General features: G+C 40.1%; 2 protein-coding genes across 3 annotated transcripts; one reads left to right on the plus strand and one right to left on the minus strand.

Moving 5' to 3' along the window:
• The first annotated feature begins 6,401 nt into the window (after window positions 1-6,401).
• Window positions 6,402-9,223, plus strand: LOC116192929 (FCS-Like Zinc finger 10-like). Its single transcript, XM_031521635.1, has 3 exons — window positions 6,402-6,656; window positions 7,181-8,264; window positions 8,602-9,223. The coding sequence occupies exons 2-3, from the start codon at window positions 7,243-7,245 to the stop codon at window positions 8,726-8,728; spliced, it is 1,149 nt and encodes a 382-aa protein (XP_031377495.1). The 5' UTR covers window positions 6,402-6,656; window positions 7,181-7,242; the 3' UTR covers window positions 8,729-9,223.
• Window positions 9,224-9,881: 658 nt separating this feature from the next.
• LOC116208788 (probable E3 ubiquitin-protein ligase RZFP34) lies at window positions 9,882-15,843 on the minus strand. Of its 2 annotated transcripts, XM_031542359.1 has the most exons (12): window positions 15,553-15,843; window positions 13,058-13,309; window positions 12,879-12,966; window positions 12,434-12,493; window positions 12,288-12,320; window positions 12,023-12,100; window positions 11,665-11,708; window positions 11,407-11,447; window positions 11,224-11,306; window positions 10,837-10,928; window positions 10,642-10,753; window positions 9,882-10,387 (listed from the first exon to the last, which is right to left on the minus strand). In XM_031542359.1, exons 2-12 carry the CDS (start codon window positions 13,255-13,257, stop codon window positions 10,283-10,285), a joined length of 936 nt encoding a protein of 311 aa, XP_031398219.1. In that variant the 5' UTR covers window positions 13,258-13,309; window positions 15,553-15,843; the 3' UTR covers window positions 9,882-10,282. The 2 variants fall into 2 exon arrangements, with proteins under 2 accessions (XP_031398219.1, XP_031398212.1); XM_031542352.1 differs by having other exon boundaries at window positions 13,058-15,843.
• Window positions 15,844-17,515: the final 1,672 nt, after the last annotated feature.

A 17,515-nucleotide genomic window follows, 5' to 3' on the forward strand; every position in this document is an offset into this window, starting at 1 on the left:
AAGTAGCCCATCTCTACCCTGATACTATAGTGTTTATGTTATTCTAACCCTAGGGGTATCGCTAAGTTGCAAATAGACGATTTTGCCCTTGAGGTGAAAATTATTTTCGGAAAAGAGAGATTACGCGGTGCGTGCCACCTCGGCCTGTGACCAGCGCTAACCGATCCCCTGGATCTTCCGGGGTTGTTAAGAACCCTGAAAAGCCAAAAGATCGGTTCATCTATCCGGAAGTGATCTAAGAAGAACTTGCACATTCCGACCTGAGTTTCCTGAAATCAGGTGAGGCCTCGAGTCAAGACGCGCAAGTCCCCCCTAGACATCCATGTCACATCAAACCACGTGTCTTGGTTTTTATAAAATTTTGCAAGTTTTGAGAAGGGCACTAACGCATGTTTGCAACCTATCAATGCGAGTTACCGGTTTATTACCAATTCGTGCAAAATTATTAGGGCCAAGTGAGTTAATAAATCGCATGAACGTCCCAATTACTCCATTAGTGGAATTATTGATTAAATTAATTAATATTTTGCCAAATGCTGTAAATATGCGGGTTTCAGACCGTCGAGCCGATCATTGATGGACCATCCGATGCGAATCCTAATTCCCGACCACCTTGGGATTTAAAAATTAATTTTTAGGTCGAGTTTGCATGATTAAACCGATTCGTGTGAGGTTTCGATTAAAATGAGAAAATAAAGTGTTTAAAACACGGATTAAGAGCATATTATCACGTCAAGCACGACAAACATACATATTCTACACAATCGGTGCCGCCATGATCATGATAAACACATACAAACATACACAAACATAATATTAATGGAATCGATAAAATGACACCGACTCATGAAAGCGAAATATCATGCAAAGAGCACGTATTATCATGTTATATGCATAAAATTACAGAAACAAAAAATATTTAAATGGGGCACAGACGTTGTTAGTCGGGGATCCAAGTAAGAAAGGGTTGAGTATCTTTAGAAAATGTCCGGGGACTGATTTGAATAATTTTAAAAGAACAGGGACTGATTTAAAAATTCGGGTAAAGGTTCAGGGGACTGATTTGAAAATTCTGGAAAAATTGGGGACTGTGTAGGAATTACTGAAAATGTCCCAAGACTTGTTTGAAACGAATTTGAAAATTCGGACTGATCTGAAAAGTGAAAAAATGCCCCAGAGACTGAACTGAAACAACATAAAAAGTTCCCGGAACTGGTTTAGAAATCCTGAAAAATTCAGGGACTGATTGGAAAATGCTGTAAATGGCTGGGAGTCGGCTGAAACGAATTTTAAAATTCGGGGCAGATCTGAAAAAGGCGGAAAATAGCCCCAGGACTGAACTGAAACAACTTGAAAAGTTCTTTGGAGTTGTTGAAATATTCTGGAAAATTCAAGGACTGATGGGAAAATGATAAAAATGACTAGGACTTGACTGAAACGAATTTTAAAATTCGGGCAGATCTGAAAAAAATAAAAATGCATCCTCAGGACTGAAATGAAACAAAATAGAAAGTTCGTAAAATCGAGTTCGGGATAAATCCGATCGCCCACGCAACCCAATAATGCTCATTTCAAATCATATCCATTCAAGCAATAATATTCAAAACGGAGCCCTAAGCATGCCACTAAGTTGGGAATTTACCTAGTTCGGGAAGTTGATGGGTGATTCTGTAAATAAAAAAAAATGTTGGACGAGTTGGGCCGGACGGACTGGGCCGAGATTCAGTGGGGGTGGACTGGACCGAGTGGGCCGAATGGGTTGTTGCTGGGCCGAGCGAATGGGTTGCGAACTGGGTTGGACTGGGCCGACGCGAGCTGGGCCGACTGAGCTACCACTGGACCGGGCTGGGCTGCCGCAGAGATCTGGACTAGACCACTGGGTTGCTGGGCCGGACTGCTACCTGTGCTGGCCTAGAGAGGAGAAATTGACCGGGTTAGCAAAAAACGAAACAAAGGGAGAAGAAGGGAGGCGGTTCGTGGCGGTCGTGATGGCTAAACGCGGCGGCTTCCGACTTCCAAGGACTCCCGGCGTCCCGCCGGAGGTGGCTCGCGCGCCGGAGGGGCCCAGCTTATCTCGTCAGCACCTGGAACCGACTAGGAGTCGGCGTGAAGTCGCGTCCGCGACTCAATACCCTGGGCCGAAGGAGTTATGGAGGAGTTGAGGGACATGTTCGTCTGCGAGCTGGGGGGTTCGAGTTCGAGCTGCTGGTTTTTTTTGGGAGGACTGGGCGAGCTCCGTGAGTGTGTGAGCTGAGGATGTTTCGGGACCTTCGAGCTGGGGGTTCCCCGGAGCCGTGAGCTGTGGGTCTCTCCTCTTCTTCAAAACCAAGAGACAGAGAGAGATAGAGGATCCGAAAAAAATAAATCGAGCTCCCGTCCTTGAAAACTCGAGCTGAGCCTTTTTTCTGAGAGAATCCGCGAGCGAAAGGCCCCGAACCCTCGATTGAGCTGCCGGTTTTTGTTTGAAAAACCGAGAGAGAGAGAGAGAGAGAGAGAGAGAGAGAGTCGGCGTGCACGAAATCCGTTGGCGTGTGCAGAGAAGTTGGCGTGTGCAGAGGTTAGCGTGTGGTAGGCTCGGGTCAGGAGGAGCGGCAGCGGTCACGGGCTCGGTCGTCCCTGCAAGGAGGAAGAAAAAAAAAGAAAAGAAAACTGAGAGGAAAGGAGGAAGAAGAAGAACAAGAATGTGGGGGTATAGAGTCAACGGTCAGAAGTTGTCTGACTTTTGACCGGTTTTGACTTTTTTTTTTTTGAATTCGACGCGCGTACAAAATTGAAAATTCCGTCTTCTTGATCGGACGTCGGAAAAATGATTCGAGACTGCCATCGTGCTCAGAAAAATTCGTTGATCGATATTATGCAATAAAATTATTTTTAATCTCGAATTTTGTTTCGAATTTTGAAAATTGATGTCGATGTATGCGAAATTCGAAAACGTCCCAAATAGTATTATTTTTAAAAAATCATAAAATTGGTGTTAAATTAGGAAAATGTCCTATTTCTACAAAGTTGTGAATACACGACTAATTAATTGGAAATACTTCCCTCACGGGTGGCAAAAATGACGATTTTGCCCTCCTGGAGTCAGGGACCAAAATTGGGTGCTGACACCACTGATATTGCTCGACCATTCACCGGAGAAGCTTTTGTCAGAGCTGCACTTGCCCTTCCCTTTTCCTCCTTTGTCGTTTCCTTTGCCACTTCCATTTCTGTGGCCTTCTTAATTACTACGGTCACTAGCATAAAGGATTTCAGTTGGAGCTAAACCAAGAATTCTTGAGATAAGGGCTGGAGAAGGTGCGGCTGACTATGGGTTTTAAGCTGCAGCATAGAGACGCCTCTCCTCATGGCCAACCAGAAGAGACTGAAGCTCATTAGTGCTCATTGTAAGCATTTGTTCCGACTGGGTAAGCACAATCGGTTCCCAATTGGGACCAAGACCCATGTAGATACATGGATTGATTTCAGCAAGTGTCTTCGACTTCCCTATTTGAGCATATCACAAGGCTTGCTCCTTCACTAAGCTGATGAATTCAGCCATTAATTTATCTCCCTTCTTTAGGTCTTGCCACTGTTGATCGAGAAGATCTTCTTGCGCTGCAGTTTGGGTGAGGAATGAAGTAAATAGAGACGTCCATGTTTCACGAGATGTCTTAATAGAGAGAATTCTCACCCCGATTTCCTCAATGACTGCCAGTATTACACAAGTAAGGGCAAAGTTATCCCTTGACTGCCAATTGAGATAATCGGGATTAGGCGTGGTTACTCCATCTGTTCCAGTGATTGTCTTGCTCGATGCCATGACTCTGCATTCGACATAGTCGAGCAATCCATAAGTAATAAGCAATTGAGTCATTACTCCTTTCCAATATAGATAGTTCCTGCCGTTGAGCTTGACATGTATAGTTGGAAAGGATGAGGGAAGGACAGTGGAGATCGAAGAAGAAGGAAGAAGAATAGTGAGGGTTGAGGAGGATGAGCTATCAGCCATTGGTGCCGAGAAGGAAGCAAATAGGTGAGTCAGGGGATGAGCGGAAGCGAGCTAACCAATTGAATCCTCATTGATGAGGTGAGTATATTCAATTATATAGGCATTGTACATGACTATCAAAGGAAAGTACATAAATGTGTATTAATACATGCCTAAAGTACAACAAGTATAAATGGAAATCTATGATTTCGTATCATCCTCTATTACTTTCTACGTAATTTTTTTTTCTAAATTAATGATATCATTTGATTGTAGAAAAATCTATGTATATATAAATAATTGGTCATCAAGTAGATCCCAAGCTGAAATTATACAAATATATTTACATGGAAGTCTCTCAATGAAGGGAAAACTGTAACCAACGTGATGCCCGCAAAAGATCTCTTCTTAATGTTTGTAGGGCAAACCGGTCAGTTTATATATATATATAGGGGATATATATATATGGATCTGTAAAGGTTCATTGATATTATATTGCAATTACAAATGACTCAAAAAAATAAAAATCAATTAGATATATATCTTTTTTTATGAATAACTATTAGAAATAGTTAATAAAGTTATTGATAACCTATCTTTAAATGTTACCAAAAATCAATTCAAGAAAATTTTAAATTCACTTGAGAGTGAGTTATTGCACAAATAAGGCATTAAGTTCTATACTCTGCAATTAGAAATAGATTTAAAGCACAATTAAAATTCAACTAGAAGAGGCCAACAAAAGTTATTAAAGATTGGCCACAAAAAAAAAGGGGGCATCCTTCAAGATTACGAAAAACATTTAACTCAAGAAGAATCTATATGATGCTATGAAGTATGAAGAGATTACTTCCCTAAAAATATAAATTGAAAGAACATTTTTCCATCGTTTCCAAATTAAAGTATCTAACCAAGCTCAACCAATAAAATTGAAAGAAGATGGTGTAGTGCATATTTACCGGGTCAAATGGAACATATTTACACAATTAGAAACTAGCGGAAATTAAAACAGGATCTTAAGTGGCTGTCGAGGGCCTGCACCGCCTCCTCTTCCTTCCGTTTGGATTTTTTTTAAAAATAATAATTTGTTAGAAAAACTCATTTTTTAAAAATGATGAACATGTCACATGCTTTTATTGGCTTGAAAATTCACATAAGCCTTTTGTCTATGAAAAATAGATGGTTGGATTAAAATGGCAACAAAGAGAAAGATTTAGGACCAGATGACAAAAGAATTTAGAACGATTTTGACAAAAACGTCAATATTGACGAACAAAAAGATGTCTATTTTTCCTTACCCAAAAAAAAGATGTCTATTTTTCCTTACCCAAATAAAAGATGTCTATTTTTTTCCTTAAGAAAATGAAAAACTAGTAAAAAAGTAACATTTTTTACTCTACCGAACATATGGAACCGTCGAACTCGAGCGGTCTAGTCAAAAGAGATTGACAACGGTGTCTCAGTCAGTTAATCGCGATTTAAAACTGTGACCGTTAGTTTGTCAAATAAAAAGAAACAAAACACAAGTTTGTCTTGTCATTTAGTTAGTACATTACCGTAACTTTAAAAAAATAATATTTGATTTTAAAGTTATTTTTTAACTCTACACCACTATACTTCACTTATTTTTAATTCAATAACATAATTATTACTTTTTTCTTTTTCTTTAATTTTTTAATCATTTAATTCAATTTTTAATACTAAATTCTCTCAATTATACACTATTTTTACTATTTTTTCTTATAATTTATCAACATAATCATTATAAGTCAATTAAATATATATATATATATAGTTAGAATAGAGTTGAGAATCTAATCTCAGACAACCTTTTATACTGCATTTGGTTTCATGGTAGGATTTTAAAATTAGATTTTTATTTTGAAAAAGAGTGGTATAAATAGGACCTGCCCTTTGACTTTGTATGAGTTATGCTGTTTTGTTGTGAAAAAAAGTGGCATAAATGGGGCTCACTCTTTGACTTTGTATGAGTTATTTTGTTTTGTAGTGGGTAAAGTTAAGTTAAAATTGTGATTTTAAAATTGCATCCTTACAAACCAAACAAGGCCTTAGTTTATTAGTTCTAAACTTTTCAAGGGGGAAAACAAACAGAAGAAACTATTTTTTTTTGGCTGAAAACAGAAGAAACTAATATTAAACCAGAGAGAGAAAGAGGGATTGTGTTGTGTTGTGAGTAATATTGAGTGGGTATTACTCATTCACTTGAATGTGTAACACCTAATAAAAATGCTTAAAAGTAAAATTTTCACCCCATAAATTTTCACTTACAAATATTTTTATTAATTTTTATTTATTTAAAGTGAATGAATAATACTCATTAAATATATATATATTTTTTTTTTCAGAATTCGGAAGCTTAGTGCTTTGTTGATTTTTGGGCAAATGTGAGAGAGAAAGGGAGAAGAAAGAGAGGGAGTCGTCCCCAGCAAGTTTGCATTTTCACCCACTTCATAACATTTAATTTGTAGCCCCAGCAACTGATTTGATTTGATAAAAAAATATATAAATAACAAATTTTCTGCAACCCATCCATGTTCAATTTCGCTTTTCTTGGTGCCTCACCTCACCTCTCTTTGTATCAAGAGGAAGGAACAAGAGCATCATCTCTTCTCTCGTCCATTCATCGTCTCTGTGCAGTTTTCTTAGCTCGGCACAACAACATCAACAGGTGGGTTCTTCCCTACTTCTACTACTCCCTCCCTCCCTCCCTCCCTCCCTTTATCTCTTTGCTTTCTTCATCTCTCCACCTCCACTGCATGTACCCGTTCTCCTGATGATGAAAGCTCCGTTTTCCTTTCCCCCCATTGCACTTTTCCCTTATCACCATTGGTGTTCTGAGGCTCTTCCTTTGCCGCATTCCCTTTACTTTTAATCTGGGGTTTGGATATGCAGTTCTGAAGTTCGTTTCCTCATAGAAAAATCAGAACTTGGAACTTGATTCTTGTGCGGAGCTCCTTTTTCTATCTTCTTCATTTTTCCCTGCTGCTTCATTGTTGATGGGCCTGCAGATTTTGGTGTTAATATATTAATTATAGGGTTAGTGGATTCATCCTGTTCATGTGTTGTTGATTTCTGATTTTATTGACCTGGTTCCTGAAAAATCCGCAAAAATCAGTTTTTTTTTTCCAATGACATTGCCATTATTTGGGTGATGCATGTCCTGATTCAATTTTATTTCCTTTGATTTTGCAGAGATTAGCTGTTTGTTCTCTGGCGGTTCCTTATAAGGGTCTCTTGAGGCCTTTGAGGTTAGTATGCTGAAGAAGAGGACCGGCTTAATGCAGAAAGACCAACAGATGTGTCCGATTACGGTCTATGGTTCTTCTGCTTTCGGGCATGCCCACAAAAAGAGCTCCGTTTTCAGTCTCCCTCGACTTTTTGTAGGATTAAACCCCAAAAGCTTACCAGATTACTACGATTATTCAGCTGACAGCCCCACCTCTCCTCTAGATTTTCGGGTCTTCTCAAACCCCATTAGGTCACCCAGATCTCCCCGCGAGAAGATCTGGGACTGCGATAAAGTCGGGTTGAGCATCATTGATTCTCTTGGTGACAATGGTCAAAGGTTTTCCCGTGGAAAAGTTCTCGAGCCATCAGATGTCAAGAACATTATTCTTGGGCCGCAGTTGAGTATTACGGGTCCAAATTTTGGGAACAACTCTCGATCATTTGGCTCTCTTGATGAAGGCGGAAAGTTTTTTCCACCCAGGAGAACTTTCGGATGGTCAAATGGCAAACACCTCCTCAATAGTCCAAAAGTTGATACCCATTTTCAATCATATGTGGACCCGAGATCCCTTCCCAAAAATTTTGCCTTCCCCCATACCAATTCCAAGTCTCCCCTTCGAAAGGGAAGCTCCAATGTAGTTTTTGAAATTGGGGACTCCCTGACTGATTCCAAATCCTCAATTAAACCCCGACCATGTTCTGTGAACTCTACTCAATCGGCTCTAGAAAGTCCCAAACTTGATAGCTTCTCTTGCACTTTTCCGAGTTCAGTGAGTGAGATGGAACTCTCTGAGGACTATACGTGCGTCACAGTTCATGGTCCCAACCCAAAGACAACTCACATCTATGCTGACTTCATATTGGAATGCGAGTCTGGTGATTCAAGCTATGGTTCTCTCCCTAGCAAGAAGGGACAATCTGACGTGGTACTGCCTCCTGTGAATAAGAACTTGGACACTTCAGCTCCGTATCCCTCCAAAGACTTCCTGAGCTTCTGCAATATGTGCAAGAAGGCATTGGCAGCTGGCAAAGATATCTATATCTACAGGTTCAAAATAACTCCCGCATTCCTGGGAGAATTTATATTTGTTTCAACACTTTGCTATTTGCTCTAGTCTTGATTTTTTGGCTCTAATGTTTCGGTGAGATGCCATTGTTGATGCATTGTAGAGGGTAAAATGGGAATTCAAGATGATATCTGCCTGGCCTATATGCAAGTGCAGTCCTCAGCTCAAAATAAATTGCCTGAAGGACGACCTTATAAAGAAAGAAATTTACGGCTTACAGTTTTTAACTATCTGTGCACGTTTCTAGTAGATGAGAAATCTATTGTAGTTTTCGGCTCTGAAAATTGGCTGACAGGGAGTTTGCTCAAATCAATGCAGAGGTGAGAGAGCATTCTGCAGCTTGGAGTGTCGATCCAGAGCGATTGTGATCGATGAAGAAGAGGACGACTTGCTTGTGCCAGGAAACAGTCTAGAGTTCTCCGAAGCTGACATCTTGGAAACTTAATAAAGAAGGCACCCATCCACAGTAAGTGGAAGAGATGCAGAGAACCCGATGTGGACGTCTTCCATTATCATCGGTACATAAAAGAGCTGTTACTTGTGCATCCAGTTTGAGCTGCAGCCACGGGTGATCACATAGGTAGATTGTTTCACATGGGTCTACCGAGTCGTGTCGCGTTCTTATGTGCTGTTTCTTGGGCTTTCTGTGGGCATTCAGGTGGGACCTCTTTGTAAGCTCTTTTTGGTCCTCTGGGACTAGAGTTTTCAGTCCCTAAATAACTCAGGTCTGGAGAGGTTTTTTGGTGACTTATGCAGAAGGAGAGGTGGCCGGTTTTTATGGCTCTCCCCGTTCTCTTATTTCCCCCGGCCTTGTCTTTTCGTTGGGGTACGGGGTCATCTGCTTAATCTGCTAGACATAATTGGTCATTTTGGCTCTAAATAGTAAATTTTATTATGTATAATCCTGGTGATGCTCTATTCAAGTGAATTGGCTTTATGACTCTGGCGGGAAATTGGAGAGGATTCGATATGTACCTACACAAATATTTGATATGTACAGGAAAGAGATTTGCTCATTTTCGACTGATTTCAGAGAGGATTCTCAGAGATTTGTCTGCTCCGTTTGGTATCGCAATTAAAATAACAAAAATTTTAACTTTAACTCAACACACTATAAAATAAAAAAATATATTTTTTAAGTCAAAAATTTTAATTTTAACTCAACATATTACATAATCATTTTTCCTTTTCTACAATCAAAATCAAAATTACTTTAATTCTGAAACCAAACACATCAGATATTTTCCTGGAAAAGATTTTGCACATTTTCTCACAAATTTTCCTGGAAAAGATTTTGCACATTTTCTCACAATTTCAGAGGTTCAACTCGTTCTGTTGAGCATTTGCAAGGATCGCGCGAGTTGGAGGGTAACCTTGACAGCGCATTCATTATGAAGAGACAAACCAACACATGGGACTCCTTGCCACTTAAAACGTCCTTGACTTAGAATGCTTTGCATCTGAGAACTCGAAGGCGGTTGGCGCAGCCTCAACCAATGAGACTGTCGAGTTACTCCTGCCTTTCACATTCACAGTATTGCATTCATCGTGCGATTTGAGGTCCAATTGAAGCATTGGCATGACTGAACAATCTCGAGTACCGTCTCAGACATCAGTGCAACCATTGGGTTGAACAAAAGTAATAATAAAGGCGGGACAGAAATAGCAAAAGAAACTAACAGAGGAATCCGAGGAGAGACCAACTAACAAACGAGTTATTATATGTTGCTAGCAGAGGAACACCATCCCATCCTGAGAGAACCCTAAGGACTACTCCCGCCACAGATAACATTCCACACAATTTCAACCCCTCACCAAATCCCGAGGAACAGATTTCGAGGACAAGCACCATATGATCAAAGCATCTAGCTCACCCGCTCCCCTCAGGTTCCTTGAGTCCATCCATCAATCTGCAGCTCCATATTCATCCGTCAATCTGCAACTCTGTATTTCCTCCTCGCTTTAGTCGTTGCTCGTATTAGGGGTTCACTAGACCATCTCAAGTTTGGCGGGTGTTGTAGGACTTGCAGTGTGCACATTTTTGAGCCACAACATGGAACTTGACTTCACACACACTCCCACAATCGTTGCATAAAATCCGTACCTGTTGGGATGACACACACAAATATGCATGTATTAGTATATTTTGTACCCCAATTTTTATCTCACGCCATCAGACATTCCTTGACTCAATTCACACTAGCCAATTCAAATACCACCTCAAGCGCTTGATTCGCCCTCCGCACTATGATTGAAGACGCAAAAAAACTCAAAAACAGAGAGTTTCGAAAACTTGCAGTTAATTGTGCGATAAGCTACTGATATTGAAAAAGACAGATACATAGAGATGGCCTTTACCATCTTATTTTGATACGAGTCAGGCATCGGAGTGGCAGCAATCTCCTCATCGAATTTCTCCCAGACCTTGGACATATCGCAGACCGACTTTGAGCAGAGAGGGCAAGCATACCTGTCACCAATTCAGGTTGCCGTAAGTACGGATGGAGCCAACAGAGGAAATAGATAAAAGAGGCGGCGGCTCAAGAGACTCACTGATAATGCTCTTGCATCTCCTTCAGGCAGTTCATGTGGATGGTGTGCCCACAAGGCATAACAGCGACATTATTTGTCGACTCAAAGAGGAACTGCATGTACCCATTCCATTAAGCTCGATGCAATTATTGTAATGCAATACAGAACAGTGGGGCAAAGAAGAAAAAAGAGGCTGACCATTCGGTAAATATTTTAAGTCAATATTCAATCACAAGTCTAATCCTATAACCTAGATCGTTACTATTCTATTCTCTAAAATCACGCCTACACCGTCTATCCCTGAATCCCTAAATTGGCTGTCCAGCACATTATGATATACGAAAAACAGAAATAGTAGCTTAGTCCCTCTCTGAACTAGAAGATGCACAAATTAGATCCGAGTATTACCTCAAAGCAAACGGGGCAATCGTGATGCATTGCTCCTTCTACGCATAGGTGGCTCTTCTTTAGCAAGATTGAATAGCAACATCCTGCATGGAAGGCCAACCAACAGGTGCAAATATGTCAAGTTTCCAGCCAGCACAAATGCAGAGTATTTTCGGTCAGAGTGACAGAAATGCTAAAGCTTACCGCACTTGTAACAGTGAAAGAAATTCTCCCGCCCACCAATTCTGCAAGACATTTAAAACCCAGTTAAGAACAGCACTTAAGAATATTTTCGTATTCAAGAATAAATACCTGCTATAGTATAGTAGTTTAATTATACTTAGTTGAATGGGAAGGCCGCATATAAACTACTTTGTTATTCTGACAATTGCAAATGTTCACACATTTGCTGCAATGTCTCAGTACCGACTCGATTTACAAGTAAGCCATAGATAACATTACCTGCATATGCCACAACCACTACAGTGATATTGCTGCTTGGAAATCTGCAAAAAGCAAACAATCAGATGTGTGACCCAACTTCATTGGAGAAAACAACAAAAAAGACTTATGCTACCTAGATGCATATCTCGTGTCAAGGTAGCTGAGGTGGAGGTACTGCAGCCCTTTACGTTTTACATATTTTCTTTGGTTAGGGGCCGTGTTTTAAGAAAAGGAGCAAAGGTATGAACTCCAGAGGAACAATTGAATTTACAAAAAATATGTAAGAAATTTGATCTTTTGCCTGTTTGAAAGCAAATTCAGCAAATCATTTGTGAGTTGAGAGGAAAACAAAACTACAGGAAGGTTCAAGACTTACATCATCATCAAAAAGCTTGCAAGTCTCACAGAAGTACTTCCCCATGCATACTCCACAGTTAATGCATACCTGCCGGACCTGAATACTATAACAGTTAACATCAGTAAACAACAGCAAATCAACTAAACAATTCGGGTGAGACAACAGATTAGATATGGGAAAGCATATTTATGATTAAAAAGGAAATAGGGTTCACCCATTTGATTGTCAACTTGAAATGAAGAGAAGGGAACTGATGATTGAAAAGGAAAGAGAATTTACTCACCTCTTGCTCGGTGCCACAAAGTGAACAAATCACCTGAAAATTTTATGCAGGTAAAGATGTTACTTCACACAAAGGAGCAATCATCTAAGAAGTCATCAAAGAAAAATGCATGCACCAAAAAGCTGAAATTCTCATGATACACCCACCTGACTCACTTGATGACGGGGCATGTCATGCCTTAGCTTTCTATCCACTTTAATGTTGTTCTGGAAACAAAAATCATCAAATTAGCTGCCGCCATAAAGGCATACAAGCAGGACGGCACTAAAATTGTTCAGAATACATACATAAATACACAGACATCTAGGTAAGCGTACATGCATATGCTTCTATGCATTAACATTTGCGGTAAAAACAGATCCATTGAAATTCAAGTGTAGCTGGCAACACAATCCTTGCAAAACTTCTGCAAGTACACACTTTGAAATCAATCCATTAATGTCCCAAGAATCTATAACAGTTGAAAAGCTGTTAAACTTCTGATCCCGCACCCCAGACTTCACTCGCTATATGCACAATTCCATAATTATGAGGGGATAGGCATCACAGACCAAACAAACCCTACCAAGATTTAAAAAGAAGGGGTCTCACCTTTGCCTGATTATGGCAGTGTCGGCAGTCAAAAATTTCATTGCAGCATGGAGCTCTAATGCGGCATCTTCGACAATAATGTGAACATCTACAAATGAAATATGGTACTTAGTTAAAAAAAAAAAAGAACAGGAGAAAAATATTCCTCATATAGCAATTCGATAGGAACAAGGCCATACCCATATTGCATGTATCCTCTTTCAAGGAGCTTACTAGTTTCATCACTGTTACTCTCCTCTTGAATCTGGATGCGTTCTCTCTCCACCTGCTCAGGGTGCTGGCACTGACTGTCCATTTGATTGTCCTCAGGCATATTATCCTGAAAGTCTCTCGGCTCAAAGTGTTGCACTCCTGTTCTCTCGACAGCCACTTCACCCATTCTGGGTTTCTCCAGATGGTACTGCAAGGTTCACAATGGGACTAGAAAACACCTGCATGCATAAATCTACTTAGCAAAAACACTAGGCATCTTTAGACTGCCAACAAAGCCGGAGCCACCGCAAGAGTCTTGCAAACTGCTGCAGGCCAATCGTAATAAGCAACGCTATAATCCAACTAACGGTTGAATGGCTCCATCAGCTACTCTCCAACAGAAGCTTTCATCAAAACAAGCAGATCTTAGAACATCCAAACAACAACGAAATGTGTAGCTCGGCAGCCTCCAGAGGTGTATATAAGCAATAGCTTGGCATTGGGCATGATCACTTGATTCCTTGGAGATTTCTGGAACCAATTAAATATTACACGACCACTGACCTCTCTAGTAGAAGCAACAGAAACACAGGATCAAATGCCCTCTAAAGTAAGATAAGGGCGGTCGGAAAAGAAAATGCTTATATAACTGCATCAGTTTATCCACAAATGATATCTCTACTTCACTTCAAAGATCCAGAAAGTTTCTCTTTTAATAACCCAAAAATTAAATTGCATCGACTTGAAGGGGGTTCTTCAAATTGGTATCTCTCATCAGGGGCTTGGTCGGTTTTCTACCTAGTGGTAGGTTGAATAAGTCAAAGGAACAACATTAATAGCTGAACTTGAATGAGGTCCTCCTGCCAAACTTCTTCTCATAATATTGAAAGGCCGCTAGAACTAAAGATCCAGGACAGACAGCATCCCGTGGTCTTCCACTAAGCCTCTTTCTGCTTTCAACTTGAGAGCCCTTTTGACGGTTCACCTTTGACAAGCATGAACTATCTCACTAGCATGTGTTGATACTGCAGTGCACCCGGTAAGAAAGAGCTTTCGTTTTTTCCAGCTGACCAACCTTGGATAACAAGAAAGGCCAAACCCACGGCTACATCTCCATCATGAGCGCCACTCATACGAAGCTCTTAGATATACGCAGCCTTTCAACATGCAAATGTAATAGATTCCACAAACCCCAATGCCATTGCCACCACCAATAGCAACGGCTCACCTGCTGATAGCATCAAGGAAAATAGTTGAACTTTCCACCCCAACTAGGCAGGATGGTGCCTAACTCTTTCTGGGTACTTAGTTCCTTGATTTAGCTGCATATCAGCTGCTTCCCATTCTAACATCTTCAAAGCATGTCATAATGGACAGATGCAGGTTGACAACCAGCCTCAACAACTAATCGAGACACAGACGGCTAGCTCATTGAAGATTCTGCCAAAATTCTTCCTTCCAATCCAACTTTCTTTGTTTCACCCTAAGGTGGACTCTCAGAACCATACCTCTGACCCCCCCACTCCACTTACAAATATAGATACTGAAGGTTAGTCATTCATTATTGAAGCAATAAAACCTATCTCCTGAAAGGATTAAAACTCAAAATATATTATTTCGTAAAAATTAACTACGTTTAGCTTCCACTATCCAACAATGAATAGAATAGCTCAAGTTCCTATGAGTTTCCCTACCTCTAAGCTTACAAAGGAGGTGATCCCATTGATGCTATCGTCTACAAGAATTGAAACTCATATATCGTAAAAATTAGCTCCTGTTCCCCAACAACACCTCTAATTCCTCAGTTTTTTTCCCCTGCAACTTTGAGTTAACAAATTACATATTTTAACTCTCCCAATCTAGTTTATCTCGATCACGCCCAATGCTTGCGCAGGATACTAATCATAACACCAAAATGTGAAGTCTAAGTCGTCACATACATATAACAGTTATCTTGTATCTTATCAACAATTGTGAGCTAAAACAAGAAAATGCAGAACAAGCCACAGACCTGAACTAATTAGAAAAGATAGAGAATTTATAACCCGTCATAGAATTACGAAAGCACGATGTAATAGTGAAACACGGAGAGAATTAAGAAGGAAACAAATTCGATGCGATAGCTGATTGATGTCAAACAACATTTCACGTTCACCAATCTCACTGAAACCATTTTAGACTCGCATATTAGCTAAAAAAACAAAAACATAATATGACTGTCAGATTGACGGCCGATCTCCACAAACTTCTCGCAGCGGCTTCTGCATGTTCCCCCTCCACGGAGGAGGCAGAGTCCTAACAAACAACGAAGCGAGACGAGAAGCTCCACCAACGCGGAACGCTTGACCTACCTAGAAGAGATGTGGAGACAAGACAGAAACACACGCAAAGACAAGGCAAAACTCGACGACGGAGAGGGATGGATGATGAATCTGAATGTAATAAATCTGCTATAACTGTGCAAAACTATAGAACAACGAACTTTCAGTCGGTCGGGAGCGGGTGATCGCCGGTCCTGGAGGGGTCGCCGGAGCTCCGATTCAGGTCCGGATAGTCAGGCTTCGAGATCGGCGGGAAGCAGACGACGGAGAGAACTTAATTTGGTAAGAGCCAGTAAACAGTTTGCGCGTGGGCAGAAGGATGACTGAGAGAGTTCAAACCGGAGGACTACTTATATGGTTTTGGGTGGGGGGTGAGGGAGGTCGGTTCGTGTGGTAGGGGAGATTCGAGAGGGTTCTGATTTGGCTTCGTTATAAATGAATGGGGTTAAGGATTCGGATTTCGATTAGGATTAGGATTAGGATGTTTGGGGGGTGGGAGGAGGGGGGTGACAAGTTGTCCGTGACACGATGACGTGGTCCTCTTTATGGCGGCACCATAATATCTCGGAAATTTCTGGAGAAGGGGGTGATTTAGAGGCATCTTTTTAACGGGAGATTAGGGGATTTGAATACAATTCTCATAAGTAATGCTCTTTGCGTTCATGGATGGACCGAGCTGGTTGAGAAACACAGTCTTCCTCCCTAAAGTTTCGATGGTGTAAGAAAATCGATATATTTCTTTCCTGAATTCTAATGAAAATTTCTTAAATTTTATCACCTAACTCCTAAAAGGAAAAAAAAAGAAGACAGATCTTTATATTTGTCCCTTCAAAAATCTCCTTTTCCATCAGTCTTATGTTCTGTCACCGTTGTTTGATTAGTTGCTTGTTGATAACGTTAAATGTACAATGCGCAATGAACGAATACCTCAAAGAAAGAAAGGGGAAAAAAAAAAAACTAATCCTTGACTAGATTTAATAAGGATTTGTTTGATAATCAAAATTAAGTGTTGAAATTAATTTTTCTGCACTTAATTTAATTCAATTTGTGTAGTAAATGAAATTGAAGTTGACTTAATCGATTAGGTTAAGTCTAAAATTGCACTAAAAAATTAAGTAAAAAATTTATACTTAATTTTCTACTGAACGCTCTCCGTTGGGGAATTTTTATTGTATTTGCATAATTGCCCTTGAACTTTTGAGAAATTTTCAAATCTATTTGTATCTTATGGAAGAAATTAGGGGAGATAGAGAGAGTGTGTGTGTGTGAGAGAGAGAGGGATTCAATCTAGTGGCAGAGGACAGTGAGGGCTTAATCTCGACCACCACATCCACCATCAAAGTTGCTGCGTACCCCTGGGATCGTAAGGGTGGCCAATGACCTCGATGGTGGCGTTGGTCGCCGAAATTGGGGCCACCACCACCCCCGATCTCCCTATCTCTCTGTTTTCGGTCGAACAAAGAGATGGGGAGATCGAGGCGGTGGTGGACTCAACCCCGGCCACCACCGCCATGAAAGAAGTTATTGGCAGCCTCAGTGGGGGCCATTGCTCCCTTCCCCTTCTCCTCCTACAGATCTTGACTCTTCTTCTTCTTCTTTTTTTTTTCTTTTTAAATTTAAGAAAAAAGAGTTAATTAGGGGCAAAAGTTGAAACAAGGAAAATATTGTGCTATAATGTAATTAGGATGTAATAATGTAAAATTTTTTAGCACTTATTTCACCAAACAAAATCATCTTAATTGAATAAACACTTATTTCACTAAACACTTCAAAATTTAACGATTAATTTTTAGTACTTAAAATTAAATTGAAACAGGCACCTATTGACTACTCAATGAGAATATGATTCCTAAGTTATTCAGACAAAGTTTTGACCCGTAACGAAGGGTTAAAATTTCAATGCTTAACGTGCAAGCATATATATATATATGTATATAATCTAATGCTGGAGTTTTCCCTTGAATGACATGTCTTAGGGTAAGCCCAGTAGAAATAACCCCGAGTATTTGAGTTGAATGATTCATGTTCCATAGTCAAAAAATTTTATCGCATCCGTATTTTATCTACAAAATCGCACTAAATACTTTATTATGGATTGTTAATCTAAATCTGATCTCCATTTTT

The sequence above is a fragment of the Punica granatum genome, chromosome 1 (genome assembly GCF_007655135.1).
Source record: "Punica granatum isolate Tunisia-2019 chromosome 1, ASM765513v2, whole genome shotgun sequence".
NCBI classification, from domain to species: Eukaryota; Viridiplantae; Streptophyta; class Magnoliopsida; order Myrtales; family Lythraceae; genus Punica; species Punica granatum.

Bases quoted from the DNA above. Each gene is read 5' to 3' on its own strand.
- LOC116192929 (XM_031521635.1), top strand. From the start codon at position 7,243: ATGCTGAAGAAGAGGACCGGCTTAATGCAGAAAGACCAACAGATGTGT. The intron at 8,265-8,601 runs GTTCAAAATAAC...AAATCAATGCAG, and splicing joins AAAGATATCTATATCTACAG to AGGTGAGAGAGCATTCTGCA.
- LOC116208788 (XM_031542359.1), bottom strand. From the start codon at position 13,257: ATGGGTGAAGTGGCTGTCGAGAGAACAGGAGTGCAACACTTTGAGCCG. The intron at 12,321-12,433 runs GTGGGTGTATCA...TAAAATTTTCAG, and splicing joins CCCGTCATCAAGTGAGTCAG to GTGATTTGTTCACTTTGTGG. The intron at 11,307-11,406 runs GTAAGCTTTAGC...CCTTCCATGCAG, and splicing joins CTTTCACTGTTACAAGTGCG to GATGTTGCTATTCAATCTTG.